The 14,689-nt window shown below is 38.2% G+C and overlaps 1 protein-coding gene across 2 annotated transcripts in view; it reads right to left on the reverse strand.

The window, feature by feature from the left end:
- Nucleotides 1-7,646: 7,646 nt before the first annotated feature.
- The window catches only part of SF3B1 (splicing factor 3b subunit 1), a 62,923-nt gene continuing 55,880 nt past the window's right edge, over nt 7,647-14,689 (reverse strand). Inside the window, exons 22-26 of one of the 2 annotated variants that reach the window (XM_059928408.1) lie at nt 14,189-14,309; nt 13,736-13,867; nt 12,291-12,563; nt 10,357-10,573; nt 7,647-10,077 (exon numbers count right to left, since the gene is read on the reverse strand). In XM_059928408.1, the coding sequence (XP_059784391.1) occupies nt 9,919-10,077; nt 10,357-10,573; nt 12,291-12,563; nt 13,736-13,867; nt 14,189-14,309 (902 nt within the window). In that variant the 3' untranslated portion in view covers nt 7,647-9,918. Of the gene's footprint in view, nt 10,078-10,356; nt 10,574-12,290; nt 12,564-13,735; nt 13,868-14,188; nt 14,310-14,689 lie in introns of those variants that run through there. The other variant, XM_059928409.1, reaches the window with a different exon arrangement.

The raw sequence follows: 14,689 nt of genomic DNA on the forward strand, positions 1-14,689 counted from the left end.
ATAATGTTTTCCATTCTCCTGGTCTCCTAGTGACTTATTTGACTTTATTGGTCCTAAAGGATTTTGGTGAAAAAAATGATACCCTTCCCAAAAAAATATGTATTTCTCATTAGTCTAGGAGAACACGGTCAAAAACTAATTTCAATAGTTAAAATCATTAAAAATAACACTGAATGGGAAGGTAAATTGGTACAGCCACTGTGGAAAACAGCATGGACGTTTCTAAAACTAGAACTACCATATGACCCAACAATTCCACTCCTGGGTATATATCGGAAAAATAACAAAAACACTAATTCAAAAAGATACATGCACCCCAATGTTCATGGCAGCATTATTTACAATAGCCAAGACATAGAAGCAACCTAAGTGTCCAACAACAAATGAATGGATAAAGAAGATGTGAGATGTACACCCAAGCGCACACACACACGCACACATATACACACAATGGAATACTACTCAGCTATAAAAAAGAACAAAATTTTGCCATTAGTAGCAACATGGATGGACTTAGAGGGCATTATGCTAACTGAAATAAGTCAAACAGAGAAAGACAAATACTGTTTGATATCACTTATATGTGGAATCTAAAAAATACAACAAACTAGTGAATATAACAAAAAAGAAGCAGACTCACAGATATAGAGAACCAACTAGTGGTTACCAGTGGCGGGGGGAGATAAGCAATATAGGGGTGGGGGAGTGGGAGGTACAAACTATTGGGTGTTAGATAGCCTCAAGGATGTACTGCACAACACGGGGAATATAGCCAATAATTGTATTTAAAAATTTTAAATTAAAAAGAAAACAAACACTGAATACATGCACCAGTGGAAAGAGCACCGGCTTGGGGTCAGACCAGCCATGGTTCAAATGATAGCACTACCACTAAATCTCTCTGACCTTTAATTTTCTCCTCTGAACAATGGGCATAATAAATATCTACTTCAGGGCTTCCCTGGTGGCGCAGTGGTTGAGAATCTGCCTGCTAATGCAGGGGACACGGGTTCGAGCCCTGGTCTGGGAAGATCCCACATGCCACGGAGCAGCTGGGCCCGTGAGCCACAACTACTGAGCCTGCGCATCTGGAGCCTGTGCCCCGCAACGGGAGGGGCCGCGATAGTGAAAGGCCCGCGCACCGCGATGAAGAGCGGTCCCCGCACCGCGATGAAGAGTGGCCCCCACTTGCCGCAACTAGAGAAAGCCCTCGCACGAACCGAAGACCCAGCACAGCCAAAAATAAATAAATAAATAAAAATAAAAAAAGTAAAAAAAAAAAATAAATAAAAAAAAAAAAAATCTACTTCATAAGGCTGTTGTGAGGAACAAATGAAGAAACTGATGCTAAAGCACTTTGGAAATTATGAAGTATTAATCAAATGTAAGGCATATTGTATAATTGTTTATTCAATAAATGCAGGTTTCATAATTTTTCCTTTGGACACCAAGGTTCTAATCATGACAACATTCTTTATTTGCCCATATCTCACTGTTTTAGGACCTTGCCAAGATCAGGAATGATTTCCTTCTCTCTTCTAGGCGCCAGTTAATTAATTCTTGTTAAAACTAGCAAGACAAAACTTTCAGCACATAAGAAAAGAGCATTGCATTCAAAAAGGATTTTCCTTCATGTCTTTTTTTAATCCAAGGTAATATTAAGTAGTAATTACTATCCATCCCTTTTCAGGCCACTTTTTTGTTTGTTTTGCAGAAGTCCAAATTGTTTGGGACTCTTTAAGACAGATAACTCTGGTAGGCCATGGCAAACATCCATGGACTAGACTCAGTAACTGCCATAAAGGGACTAAGTAGCTTGATCATCCCCTTTAATAACATTTCTTGGGCAGAGATGATTGATACCATTAACATCTAATTACAAACTTATTTTTCTTATTAGAGCAAGAAGAGGGGCTTCCCTGGTGGCGCAGTTGTTGAGAATCTGCCTGCCAATGCGGGAGACACGTGTTCGAGCCCTGGTCCGGGAAGATCCCACATGCCGCGGAGCAACTAACCTGTGAGCCACAACTACTGAGGCCTGCAGGCCTAGAGCCCGTGCTCTGCAATGGGAGAAGCCGCCGCAATGAGAAGCCCGCGCACCGCAATGAAGAGTAGCCCCAGCTCTCCGCCAACTAGAGAAAGCCCGCGCACAGCAACGAAGACTCAACGCAGCCAAAAATAAAATAAATAAATAAAATAATTTTTAAAAAAAAAAGAAGAGGCTATTTTTTTCCTCTAAGAAAAATATTAAAAAGTAGGATCCATGTATAATTTCAAGGTGGAGACAGAGAAATACCATTAAAATTTGCAGAGCATTAGCTGCTTCTGTTTTCTTACCCTGTTATGACATGCGCACATGGTCTCTTGGGGTGGCTGGCTAGAGCACCGAAGTGCCCCGCTCCAGGAATAACAGCGACAGTTCATTAATCCCAACTCTCCTGTGGAAAATGTCCAGGAAGCCGCTCAACATGCAAGTCAAATTAGCCACAGTCTTTCGGAAGTTTCACTATGAATCCTTTCCGCCTGAAAGATACAGAATATTCTAGATACTTTGTGGTATAAAAAATCATTCTTCTAACACCCTCCAGACCCCTAAAGATGGGACATCTAGGGAAAGTAGCAAGCAAGTAAGCAACTGAAAAACATGAAACCAGCCTGTATCAATTCCTTCCACAACTGGCCAATTTCTTCTGCAGTGGTTGGCTAGTGATGAGACAGCGACCCGCAGGGCCACAGTGTCACAGTAAAGGAGGTGGGAGAAAGGTGTTGGGTGGGGTCTTTGATTTAGTCAGGCTGAGTGTCTTCTTTGAACTAACTCTGCCCTGAGAATGCTTCCTGGACAAACTCTTTATATACATCTATGCTGTAGATCCAGGAAGTGAACCAGGAATATTGATCTTCCTGCAGCACAGTTCAAATTCATGCCATTTCTCTGCTTGCAAACCTTCAGTAAATATTTGTTGAATAAATGAATAGTCAGTGGTTACCCACTGCCTATAATGTTTAAAGAATGGCCTTGGAGGTTCTCCCTAAACTGAAATAAAATTCACCTCATTCATTCATTTGTTCAGTAAATATGTATTGGGTACCTGGTAAGGAAGGAACTATACTTGGTGCTGGAGATTTCAAAAGACATTATCAGATACTGGCCCAAACCTCTTGGGGCTACATCTGATCTTCCCCTATTTCGTATCACTAGGGCCGTCCACTGGCCCACACTTTCTTCAACACAACCCAAACTTCCACTACTTTGTTAAAGCTTTTCATCCTTCCTTCCAACACCATACGTGCAATTCTAACTTCTCCTCAAATTTAAGGCCAAGTGTGCCCGCCTCCTCAAGCTCCCTCCTAACCACACTTTCTCTCCTCTCTCTCCCACATGAAGGAAGCTCTATCCTCTGAACCCACTGAGAACTTGATGGGCAGCTTTGTTTTGGCATTATCTTCTCTATTACCGTTATGTCAATATTTTCTTCACCATCTTTAAGGGAAGGACCTTTTCAACTATGTTTAGAGCAGCTGGCCTTGTAATAGTTGGCACTCAGTAAATGTTTGTCGAATGAATGAATGAGTAAACTCCTCGTGACTTAAGTTATAGATACTTCTTTTACACCATTGAGAATACATTTCTCAAATCCCCTTAAATCCATGCTTTCATAAACTTACAAACCAAATAAGTCATTTGTTCAAGATTATTTAATGCAATGAATATGTAAAAATGCCCATCAGAAAATGAAAATGTATTGCATTGCATATCTCATCAGTTAAGTATCTGAGGCAGAAGCGTGTCACCGTCTCCAAAGAATTAAAATTTGAGAAGTGGAGTGTGCTTCTAACCACTGAGTGACACCAGTTCCTTCTAAAATGATTTGAAGATTTGAACAGTAAACCTATGCTTCCAGGTCTTCAGCTGCACTCAGGCCAGTCCCCTAATCCTCTCACTTTTTCTGCTGCACCTGAGATCAATCCAACCAAATACCTTCGCCATCCACCTGGGCTGTTGAGCAATGCTAGAGAACGTTCTGCAATTCCGTGGGACTATCAGTTAAATCCTAAAGATCTGCATTCTCCCTCAAGAGTGTTTTCCAAAGTCTTCTCCTCAAGATACCTACCAATCTCCATCCCCTCCAATTTTAGCAATGACAAAAGAGGTCTCCTCCCTTGTGATAATAAAAATAATAAATTATATCAACATCAACAGCTGTTACATTTATTAAGCACTATGCTTAGGCATTTTACCTTAAAGGCATTATCTCAGTTAATTTTCACAAGGTCCACCACTTATTGAACAGGTACTATTATCATCCCCTTTCTACAAATTAGGAAACTGAATTTGGGAAACTGAAGCATAGAGAGGTTAAATAACTTGCCCAAAGTCATAGAGCCACTAAGTATCATATCCAGGTTATAAACCCAAGTCCCAGTAAACTCCAGAGCCAACTGTAAACCTGTACTATGTTGATTCCCTGTTCTACTTTTCCCATAGAATATGGTAAAGGTAGCAAGAGGATTCTCAACAGGCTGTCTGGCTCTTGTGCCAGTCCAGCTCATATGGGCCTCTAGAGAGTGAGCCTCCATCTCTTCAGGTCAAGATTCTCCTACAATCAATGTCAACCAGTAAGTAGGAAAAGCAATATGGATATACACCTATTACATTGACCTAACCAGCTTGTCTTAGTCAGTTTATGTCGCTCTAACAGAATATCATAGACTGGGTGGCTTAAACAACCAACATTTGTTCCTCACAGTTCTAGAGGCTAGGAAGTTCAAGATCAAGGTGCGAGCAAGTTTCAGTGTCTGGTGAGGGCATGCCTGCTTCCTAGTTTACAGATAGCCATTCTCTCATTGCATCCTGGCAAGACAGAGGGTCAGCTCTCATATCCCTTCTTATTTTTTATTTTTTAAATTTATTTTATTGAAGTATATAATTTACAATGTTGTGTTAATTTCTACCATACAGCAAAGTGATTCAGATATAGATATATATGCCCATACATACATATTCTTTTCCATTATGGTTTATCACAGGATATTGAATATAGTTCCTTGTGCTACACAGTAGGACCTTGTTGTTTATCCATTTTATATATAATAGTTTGCATCTGCTAAACCCAAACTCCCAATCCATCCCTCCCCGCCTCCTCCCGCTTGGCAACAGGTCTGTTGTCTGTGTCTGTGAGTCTGTCTCTGTTTCGTAGATAAGTTCATTTGTGTCATCATATCCCTTCTTATAAGAACACTAATCCCATTGATGAGGGCTCCACCCTCGTGATCTATTTACCTCCCAAAGGCCCATCTTCTAATACGATCACATTAGGGATCAGGGTTTTAACACATGAATTTGGGGGGACACAGTCAGTCCATAGCACAGCCTTATTGGAAAAAGCAATCGATTATCTACCATAAAAAACAAACATTTCTCCTTCTTTCGTTCCCTCCCTTTTGGTTTCACCCACGTTTCAGCAAGGTACATCGTGGGGTTGTCTGACCACCTCTTGGCTGTGTCTATAGGCTAACTTGCTTTCACACCTATAATAGGAACTTTGGCCCTTATTTCCATATCATTACCACATCGGGAATGGAGTGGTACCCTAGACTACGGCTTCTCAAACTTTAATGTACATATAAGTCACCTGAGGATCTTACTAAAATGCAGATCCTTTCAGTAGGTCTCGGGTAGAGTCTGTATTTCTAAAAAACTCCAAGGGACACTGATACTTCTGATCTCCGGACTACACTTTCAGTAGCGATGACCTAGACATCTGGCATCTGAAGTCTTCCCTTGGTGACCATATTGGAGCTAAGTGATTTCTTCCCAAATGTGTAGATTATATTATGCTTCAGTGATCAAAAACTATACGGAGCATCCAGTTACATATTACACAGTATACACATTATATACTACAGACACCAGTTGTTAAACTTTACCAGGTTTTAAAATTTGGGGGTCTTTGAATTTTTTGTAAGTCTGATTTTCCTCACTATGTCTACTTGTTTCTAAAATAGCAGTAAAACTATTTCTGTACTTCGATGCTGGTATGCCATGGACAAACTTTTCATGCCTACATCCCACCACGTCGCTGTCTTCCTTATGGACTCAGGGAAAGATGTTTCTCTTCCTGTCCAAGAAAATTGCTTCATCTGTGCCCTGACTTCCAACTCATCAGAAACTCATTCAGTTACCTGTTTTCTTTTGCTAACCAGCCTCCTCTTTATCTAGTCCCAAATTTCTCTACAGTAATACTGACAGAAAACTGTTTCATGAAATCACATTATTTTAAAAAGGAGAGCAAATGCAGCAAAACTTTAACTACTGAATTTAGGTGGATATACAGGTGTTCATTGTACTATTCTTTCAACTTTTCTCAACATTTGTAAATTTTTAAGCTTGGGGGGGAGTTAGATATAGGAACAATTAACAATTTATCCTATTTGTTTTTTCCTAGCACGAAGATACTCCACGATAACACAAATTCCCTCCAGAGCCTGTCACCCGTTAAAAATTTCCTTCCACAAAAAACAAAAAAATTTACTTACAAAAAAATTTAACAAGTCTATTGTCTAATCTGACATGCAAGCATGTCCTTTTATAATCTTTTTGTTTTATAAAATGATAAAACTGCTAAGAATAGATTTTTAAAACTTAGCTTTTCTAGCATGAACACTAGAAACGTCATTGACCTACTCTCTCGCGTTTACTATATCTTCATGACCGCATCGCAAATCTAAATTCACCGTGAGTCACCTTACATTCCACAGCTTCCTATCCACATTTTCTTAAGAAGGAGAACCAAGGGTCTCCGTGTCCTGCCTGCTCTCCTCCTCCAGCCATACCACACGCCGCACCTCTCACAGGTGATAACCAGGGCGCTGAACAATGCATTCAAAGCAGAGCACCGAGAAGCTGGCGCTCCTGCCCCAGAGCTGTGCACCTGGCTCCAACTGGGCCACAAGGTGCTCTGAGGACCAGAAAGCAGTCAACATCTTAAATGTTTTCAGCTTCTTGGTCCCAGGACTGATGCGGAGATTTACCCAAGGTACGTGTTTAAGTATTTGCGAAATAGTAAAATCTAGTTCCTTCTTAGGTAACTGCTGCCGAAAATGAAATACTTTTTACATCATGCTTTGTTGTTTACCAGACATATTTGAGTCCTGCTTAAACAAGTTTCAAAATGGTTTTCAAGCTAGGGAGATTTTGCCCTCCAGAGTACATGAGACAATATCTGGAGGCATTTTGGGTCATCACTACTGGGGTGGGAGTGCTACTAGCATCTACTGGATAGTCAGGGATGCTACTCAACATCCTACAATGCCCAGGACAGTGACCCAAAATGAAGATGTGTCTGGCCCAAAATGTCAATAATGCCAAGGTTGAAAAACCCTGTGACAGCTGTAATTTCTGCTTTATGTAACCTTCTGGGATTTAAGAAGCACTAAACACCAAAGAACCCAACAACTGAACCTACATGGCTGCAATTGTCTTTTTCAGTTTCTTTTAAAGAAAAAGTTCTTCCGTTTTTCAATACTAAGTTCCCATATTTGGAAAACAACCCAAAGAGCTCAATGTTATTAAAATGGCACAACCACAACAGAGTGTAGTACAGGAACAATACAAAGTCAACTAACATTAAAAACTGCTCTAAGACTTTGGATATAAGAAGTTTTATTCATCTGGTGGTACTTGATGCTCACAGGGCACCATACAACAAATTTAAAAAATACAATAAGAAAAAAATTGAACAGCCAAAGAGATCATTTCCATTAGAGGGCCCACAGAAAAACCAACAAAAGCCCACAGAAAGACCCACCTACTGTCCCCTTAAGAACATTAATTTCTTCCTGCTTAAGTTTGGCTTTAAGAAACACCAAAGGAAAGTGCGAAAGAAAAAGTCTTTGAAAGATAGTTAAAACTTCACATAGCGTCTTTCACATGAGCATCTCACAAAATGCTTTCCTTATTCAAATATGTAAAATAATCCAAACATTTGTGAGCCTCAATTTGGTCCCAACTTTCAAGATCATAGGCCTCAGTATTTGCCTCACCTCTCTGTTCTCAAATTTGTATCAGTAAAAAGTCACTTACAGGTAAAGCCTCCTTTGCTCCACACTGCCACTACAAAGCACAGATGTTTTACATAAAGAGCAAGGGCCCAAGCAAATTCAAGTTATACAAGTACCTGAAGTGAAAATGTAACTAAATTTCCCCAAGACTGGTTTAAAACCGTATTTTCCCTTTGAAATCCATTGTATTCAATTTTCATGATTAGTAATTACTGAAGGTCATCTGACATCGAATACAGAGAACAGCAAGATTTAAAGTTGTATGGGGGTTACTATTACAAAACCTTCTACAAAGATAATTTTGGAAATTTAGTACACATTACCATGTTGTCACAAAGTTATGTCACACAAGAAACGAGTTACAAATTCTGCCTGGAGAGTCAGCTAATGCTCAATATCAATTCTGTACAAGTCAGCCAATTATAAGCTGTTTCTCAAGTAAGCCTCCAAAACAGGGAGCCCTAAGTATTAACAGTTCAATCAATAAACCTCCTAGTCTCAGTATATTGGTTTTACTTACTGTGGCAGAGTCATCCTATGTTTAGGCTGCTGCAGAAGCTCATTTCCCATTAGACTGCACAGAAGTATTCAATACTATTACATAAGGAGACAAAATAAAATATCTATGGGAAGTGAAGGACTAAAACTAAGAAATTTTTGGCCAGAAAATTAGGGAAAACTGAAGATATACTTTATTATATACAAAAAAGTACTGCCTTAATGCTTGGTTCCTCTAGATTTAAATGGCATTTCAGTTTATGCTTGACACCTATAGATCAATTTATCATCTGATTACTAAATGCAAAACTAAGCAAACCTAGACATTTCAGCTGCTACCATTGTATAATATCAGTACATAAGTAATCTGTAACTAGATGTCTCCCCTTTTCCATTATACTGCATTTCTTAAGGGCAAGGGGCATGTCAAAAGCACCTTTGCATCCTTACAACTAAGCACAATGGCTGGTATACAGTAGGTGCTTAACAGGTATTTACTAAATATATTGTTGAGTAGTGGCTTATGACATGGGAAAAGAGCCCAAAGATTGTCTTATTCTAACTAGCATTACTTAGGTAGTAGCCTCACTCCCAATAGGTAGAAGGCAGTTTTAAAGTAAAGACACCTTCCCCACGTTCTACACAGAATCGTCAAGAGTTGGATATGACTTGAATCACTTCCCTTAAGCATGTTCATAAAGCATTTTGAGAAATCAAGAGATGAAAGGCGCTATGTAAGTGCAAAATAATATTATTCAAGACAGTTCAGCAAAGATGCTATAGTTTCTATGGTGATGGAAGGGTTGTGCTAGTTTGAGGTGAACACCCCCAAAGCTACTCTTCTCAATGTCATTATCAACAGAACAATGGAATTTTGACAAAGATGCCATCACTTTATATCGCTTGTATTCTGCTAACTACTTTCTATAAACCAGGTGACAGAAAATGATATAAAGCCACTTATTCTACACAAACCAGTACTTTATCAAAGTTCTGTATTTTACAAGTCATGTTCAAAAAACACACACAAGTTAGCATTTTGTACACAAATGTTTATTTCTCAATTAAACATTCCCTTTAAACACAAGGAATGAATTCTAAATCTTCATAAAGATGAATTAAAAATGAAAGCCCTCCAGAATAGTGTGTGCAATCACTGTGTTCTTGGTCACTACTGGCGTTTACTGTTTAACGTCAAAAACAAAGACAGGTTATTTAAAAATCATGCTACTGGATTTCTAGCTCTTCCTCTATGACCAGTTCTATGCTGATCTGCAATGTTTAAAAGTTTACATCACCAAATCGAAGCAAGTTTAAGGTGTGAACAGCTGTGCATTAAACACAAAATAAACAATAAAGTTACAAGATATAGTCAAGTTCATAACGAATATAGGTGTTCTTATCATCATTGTAGATTCTTGGGTAATGTGCTATGAGCGCATCCTGTGAACCAATGTAGATGGAGTTGTAAATTTTCCAATACACATCTCTGACTTTCCGGGCTGGGTGAAACAAACCCTAGAATAATTAAAAGGCTACATTATTTCAAGAAATACACAACCTTAACACAACTAACAAACCATAAAGATATGGTTCCAAGCATTTCCCTTTGAGAGAGAAAACAAGATGGCAACTGCACAAAACTGCAGTGGGCAAAGACAAAATCTAATCCTCCCTCCCCTCACAACTGTTCTCCCGTATGGCACAAATACACCCTACTGATAATTAGGAACAGTGACTGAATTCAACTAAAATTACTTTTTTCAATGAGTACTCTTTTAAAAATCTTTGACCTACCTGTAAACAATACTGCAGCATTCTACATGGTCCAATAGCAACTCTCAGACCCTCCAGGGCCCCCATAACTGCCTGAATTACATGGGGAGATGTCTCAAACACATTGGGCCATACATAGTTCAACAAGTGATTCAGTGAATCTTCACAACCAAATCCATAAACCCCAAGTGACATGTGTTGCACCACTGCACTAGCCGTCTGTCTGTGTACAAGGTCCCTGTAACAGAGGCGGAGAAAGCTCTTTGTTAAGATACAGTCTTAGTTCCACAGAAGATACGTGCCTGCCCGTTAGAAACTAAATCACAAATTCAGTGCATGGAATGGATGCAGTCATCCCCACACCTTATGTATCTGATACAGAATGCTTTTAGAGTGACTAATGATTCTACTTGAGAACTTTGCTTTAATGACTCAAACCTCACTATGGCTCAAAAATAAGCCATATTTTTCTTTGGAAGTAATATGAGCAAGAAAGTGGAGCACAGTGTACATTTTATATGCTACTAAAAATGAGGGGACACATGACTCTTACATATGAATGATTAACAGTAATAACTCATTTTAAACTCTGTAAATTTAAAACCTTTGAAAGTAATTCAATACAACAGATAACTAAATTGAGACTAAATCTCTTCCCTTGTAAATTTTTTTTGAAGGTTCATTCAAGAACTCAATTTAGGGAAAGGAAGAGAAGGACCAATAATTTTTTCAAACCCAGAAATAAGAACTCTTATCACCTCCCATGTTTTAAATGAACTTATGTTTTTAAATTAGTTTATTTATTCATTTTTGGCTGTGTTGGGTCTTCGTTTCTGTGTGAGGGCATTCTCTAATTGTGGCAAGCGGGGGCCACTCTTCATCACAGTGCGCGGGCCTCTCACTATCGCGGCCTCTCTTGTTGCGGAGCACAGGCTCCAGACCCGCAGGCTCAGTAGTTGTGGCTCACGGGCCCAGTTGCTCCGCGGCATGTGGGATCTTCCCAGACCAGGGCTCGAACCCGCGTCCCCTGCATTGGCAGGCAGATTCTCAACCACTGCGCCACCAGGGAAGCCCCCTAAATGAACTTATGTTTATGACAAATCATTCAACTGACTACAAGCATCAGATAAAGGGTCTATGAAGGGTATAAAAACAAGTTCACACTCTTTACCCTCAAAGGCAGGAAGAGTACCTTAAAGGTGTAAGAGAAAAAAACACCTGAACTTAGTTACTAGCATCCTTATTTCTCTTATTTATTGTAATAATCTATTAGGCATAGATTGAAGTGAAGCTGTATTCCTCTTTAATAAATTTCCCAACTAATGTTTCTTGGTATCAGGACTCTATCAATCACTTCAAGCAGTACTTTATCAGTGGTCACCATCTGAATAACTGGGGGCCTGCAGTGGGAATAGTGTGGCTCTGGCAGGCTATGTTCAGTAGTTCAAAAGCCTAAAAGAAACCTCTGCTTCACCTGCCGTAACAAAAAGCTAAAAAGATCAGGTCTCTTTGCCATACCGATAAGCTCATGCTCATCATTTCCTCTAATTATATTTGACTTTAATTTTTAACACAAAAGTTGATCAGGAATTCCCTGGCGGTCCAGGGGTTAGGACTCAGCACTTTCACTGTAGGGGCCCGGGTTCAATCCCTGGTCAGGGAACTAAGATCCTGCAAGCCACGCGGCGCGGCCAAAAGAAAGGGGCGGGGGGTGGGGTGGGGGGGTGGTGGATTAAAACAGGGAGGGGGCACTTGGAAAAAAAATTGGAGGAGCCACTATAGCATCTCTCTTATTTGGAGATAATAGTCATATTTATAGTTTCATAAAAATCCAGACTAGCAGTCCCTTCTTTAACTACATCACAACAAATAGGTCATGTAATAATTACTTCCATAAGTTCTAAAATAAAAGAAGAATTATAACTATTTTCTTGCATTTAGTTCAAGTCACTTACCTATCCATTAAAGCATCTTCAAGGAGTGGTGTTACAGCATAAATGTAGTCCTTTCCCATTTCACCAATATATTCAAACAAGAAGGAAAGTGATTTTAACACTCCATTTTGAACATTCAGTTCAGGAACTCTGTATTCATTCATTAAGGCAGGTAGTACTGTGAAGGGTGAACATGTTTCAGCAACAATAGCTATTGCTACAGTGGTACAAACTCTGTTCTGCCTTTCCTGAACTTTGAGGTTGTTTAAAAGTGTAGCCAATACATCATGAGGGCTGGAAAAAAATAAATGTTTCAGGAAACTGTTAGTTTACAAGTCAAAATTTTTTCGGAGGGAAGAAAAATAATCAAAGGAATGAAACTTCATGGTAAGTAATTACTGGGAACTTAGTAATTTTATGCTAAAATGCAATACTTTCAAGTCACTGGCATTACGGTCTCTACTTAAGAACTTCATTTAAAGTGTTCATTTTAATGAAAAAATTCAAACGGCTTCACTTTCAAATATAATTTACAGTCTTTACTATATTTCCTGAAACAGAAATTTCATTAAATGTTTAGACTGAATAATTCTTTGAGTGGTCAGAACATGGCCACTAGATCTAGGCAACCTTACAGGAGTATCCAAACTGTGGTCTCCCATGCCACAACACACAAAATCTGTTTTCCAAAATCTTCCCTCCCACACACCTTTACCACATTTATTTTCCTTCTTTAAGCATTTATTCTACCACAAATTTAAAGGGACATAGGAACTAAAAAGTTAACAACAGCTATTCATTGCAAACTTCTTGACTACATCACAGATGAAAAAATATTATTGCTACCAAAAGGCAGGTGGGGTGACCCTAAATAATCCAACTTTTGTTATGTTTTATTGCTTGAAAATATTTAGTTATTAAGCCACATGTACGTATGTATCTCATATTCTACAATGACTGTTTCTTCTAGTTTGGTTCTGGTGGAGTAGAAGCAAATAACCATAGGTTATCTAATAAAATAGCTATCATTCAGTTGTCTGTAGATTAATTTTAGAAAAATATTTTTAAAACACATAAAGCATTAACATGAAAACTGAATTATGTTAATTGTTTTACTAAGAACTGGCCTTAATATTTTAAGCAATATCCTAAAAGGACCAACAAAATTTGAAATTATTCTGAAATGGTACTGTTTCCCTCTTCTGAAAATAGTGAAGTGTGTCTAAATGAAATTTTAAACTGTTCCATCTATTTTAATTCAATTTAACATTTAAGAAAGCATTTCAAAAACTGAAGGTCAGTGGTTAAAGTCTATTCTAAAAAAAATAAAGTCTATTCTAACTGCATTAATTATGTTACCTTGCCTTAAAAGAGATTCTACAGAAATAGAAGCATCTTTTAACACTACAATGGGTCTATTACAAAGTATATAAAAAAAAAAATACACAGAAGTAAATAATACTCACCCAATGGCCTTTGCAATATAACCAAATGTGTTGACTGTGGCTCTACGAATAGCTTTTTTGTGAGCTTTTAAGAGCTCTAAAAGCTCAAAGCAAATCCTCATCCATTCTCTTGCAGACACATATTCAGCTCCCCTAGTTTAAAAAAAAAAAAAAAAGTTAAATTTTTTGTGACAATAAATTTTAAAAGGTCAATCTGCAAATTCAGTTCTCAAAACATGATTACCAATTCATTTTAAGCATTAAAAAAATTATTACTTTTTAGAAAGGATGGTTTAGTTTTAAAAATATACTGCCACTCCCTCGTTACCATTCAAATTTGAAAACACTACTGAAATATTAGCCTGACCATATATACTTACATTAGCAACAATAAGCAAATTTGCAAAGTGAATAAAAAGTGGCTAAACGTGAAAACCAATACCGCTTATTAAAATGTTTAGGTAATCTGCTTACCTATCAGCAATACGTCCAACAAGATCAATACAATTCTCTTGTACTTTTTCATGCCTATTCTTTAAGATGGGGGTGAGTCTAGGCAGCAGATCTTTAATTGGTGGAGTCATCTTATGCATACCTATTTAACAGAAGTCAAACACACTATCAATTAACATGTGAACTGCAACCTTTGTTCATTTTACCTTTTATTTAACAATGTAATATACGTGACTAGGCATAAATACAAACTTACAGCTGCCTATGAAAGAAAAAGCCCCAGCTTCTGATCAAACGCAGAATTTTTAACTTTTTATTAACAACTTCTGATTATGCATAAAAATGAAAGAAATTAGTGAAGTGATTTAAAGAATGATGGATACTCAACAACAAAAAAAAGTTTTATTTGGTTCTGAAATGTATTTGTACACTGACATTTAAATATGGGGACAGCTTATGTTCCGGCCATACACAACAATATAAGCCAGAGGTAGACACGTAAATTAAAGCAAAATTTTCCAG

The sequence above is a fragment of the Balaenoptera ricei genome, chromosome 7, assembly GCF_028023285.1.
Source record: "Balaenoptera ricei isolate mBalRic1 chromosome 7, mBalRic1.hap2, whole genome shotgun sequence".
Lineage (NCBI taxonomy): Eukaryota > Metazoa > Chordata > Mammalia > Artiodactyla > Balaenopteridae > Balaenoptera > Balaenoptera ricei.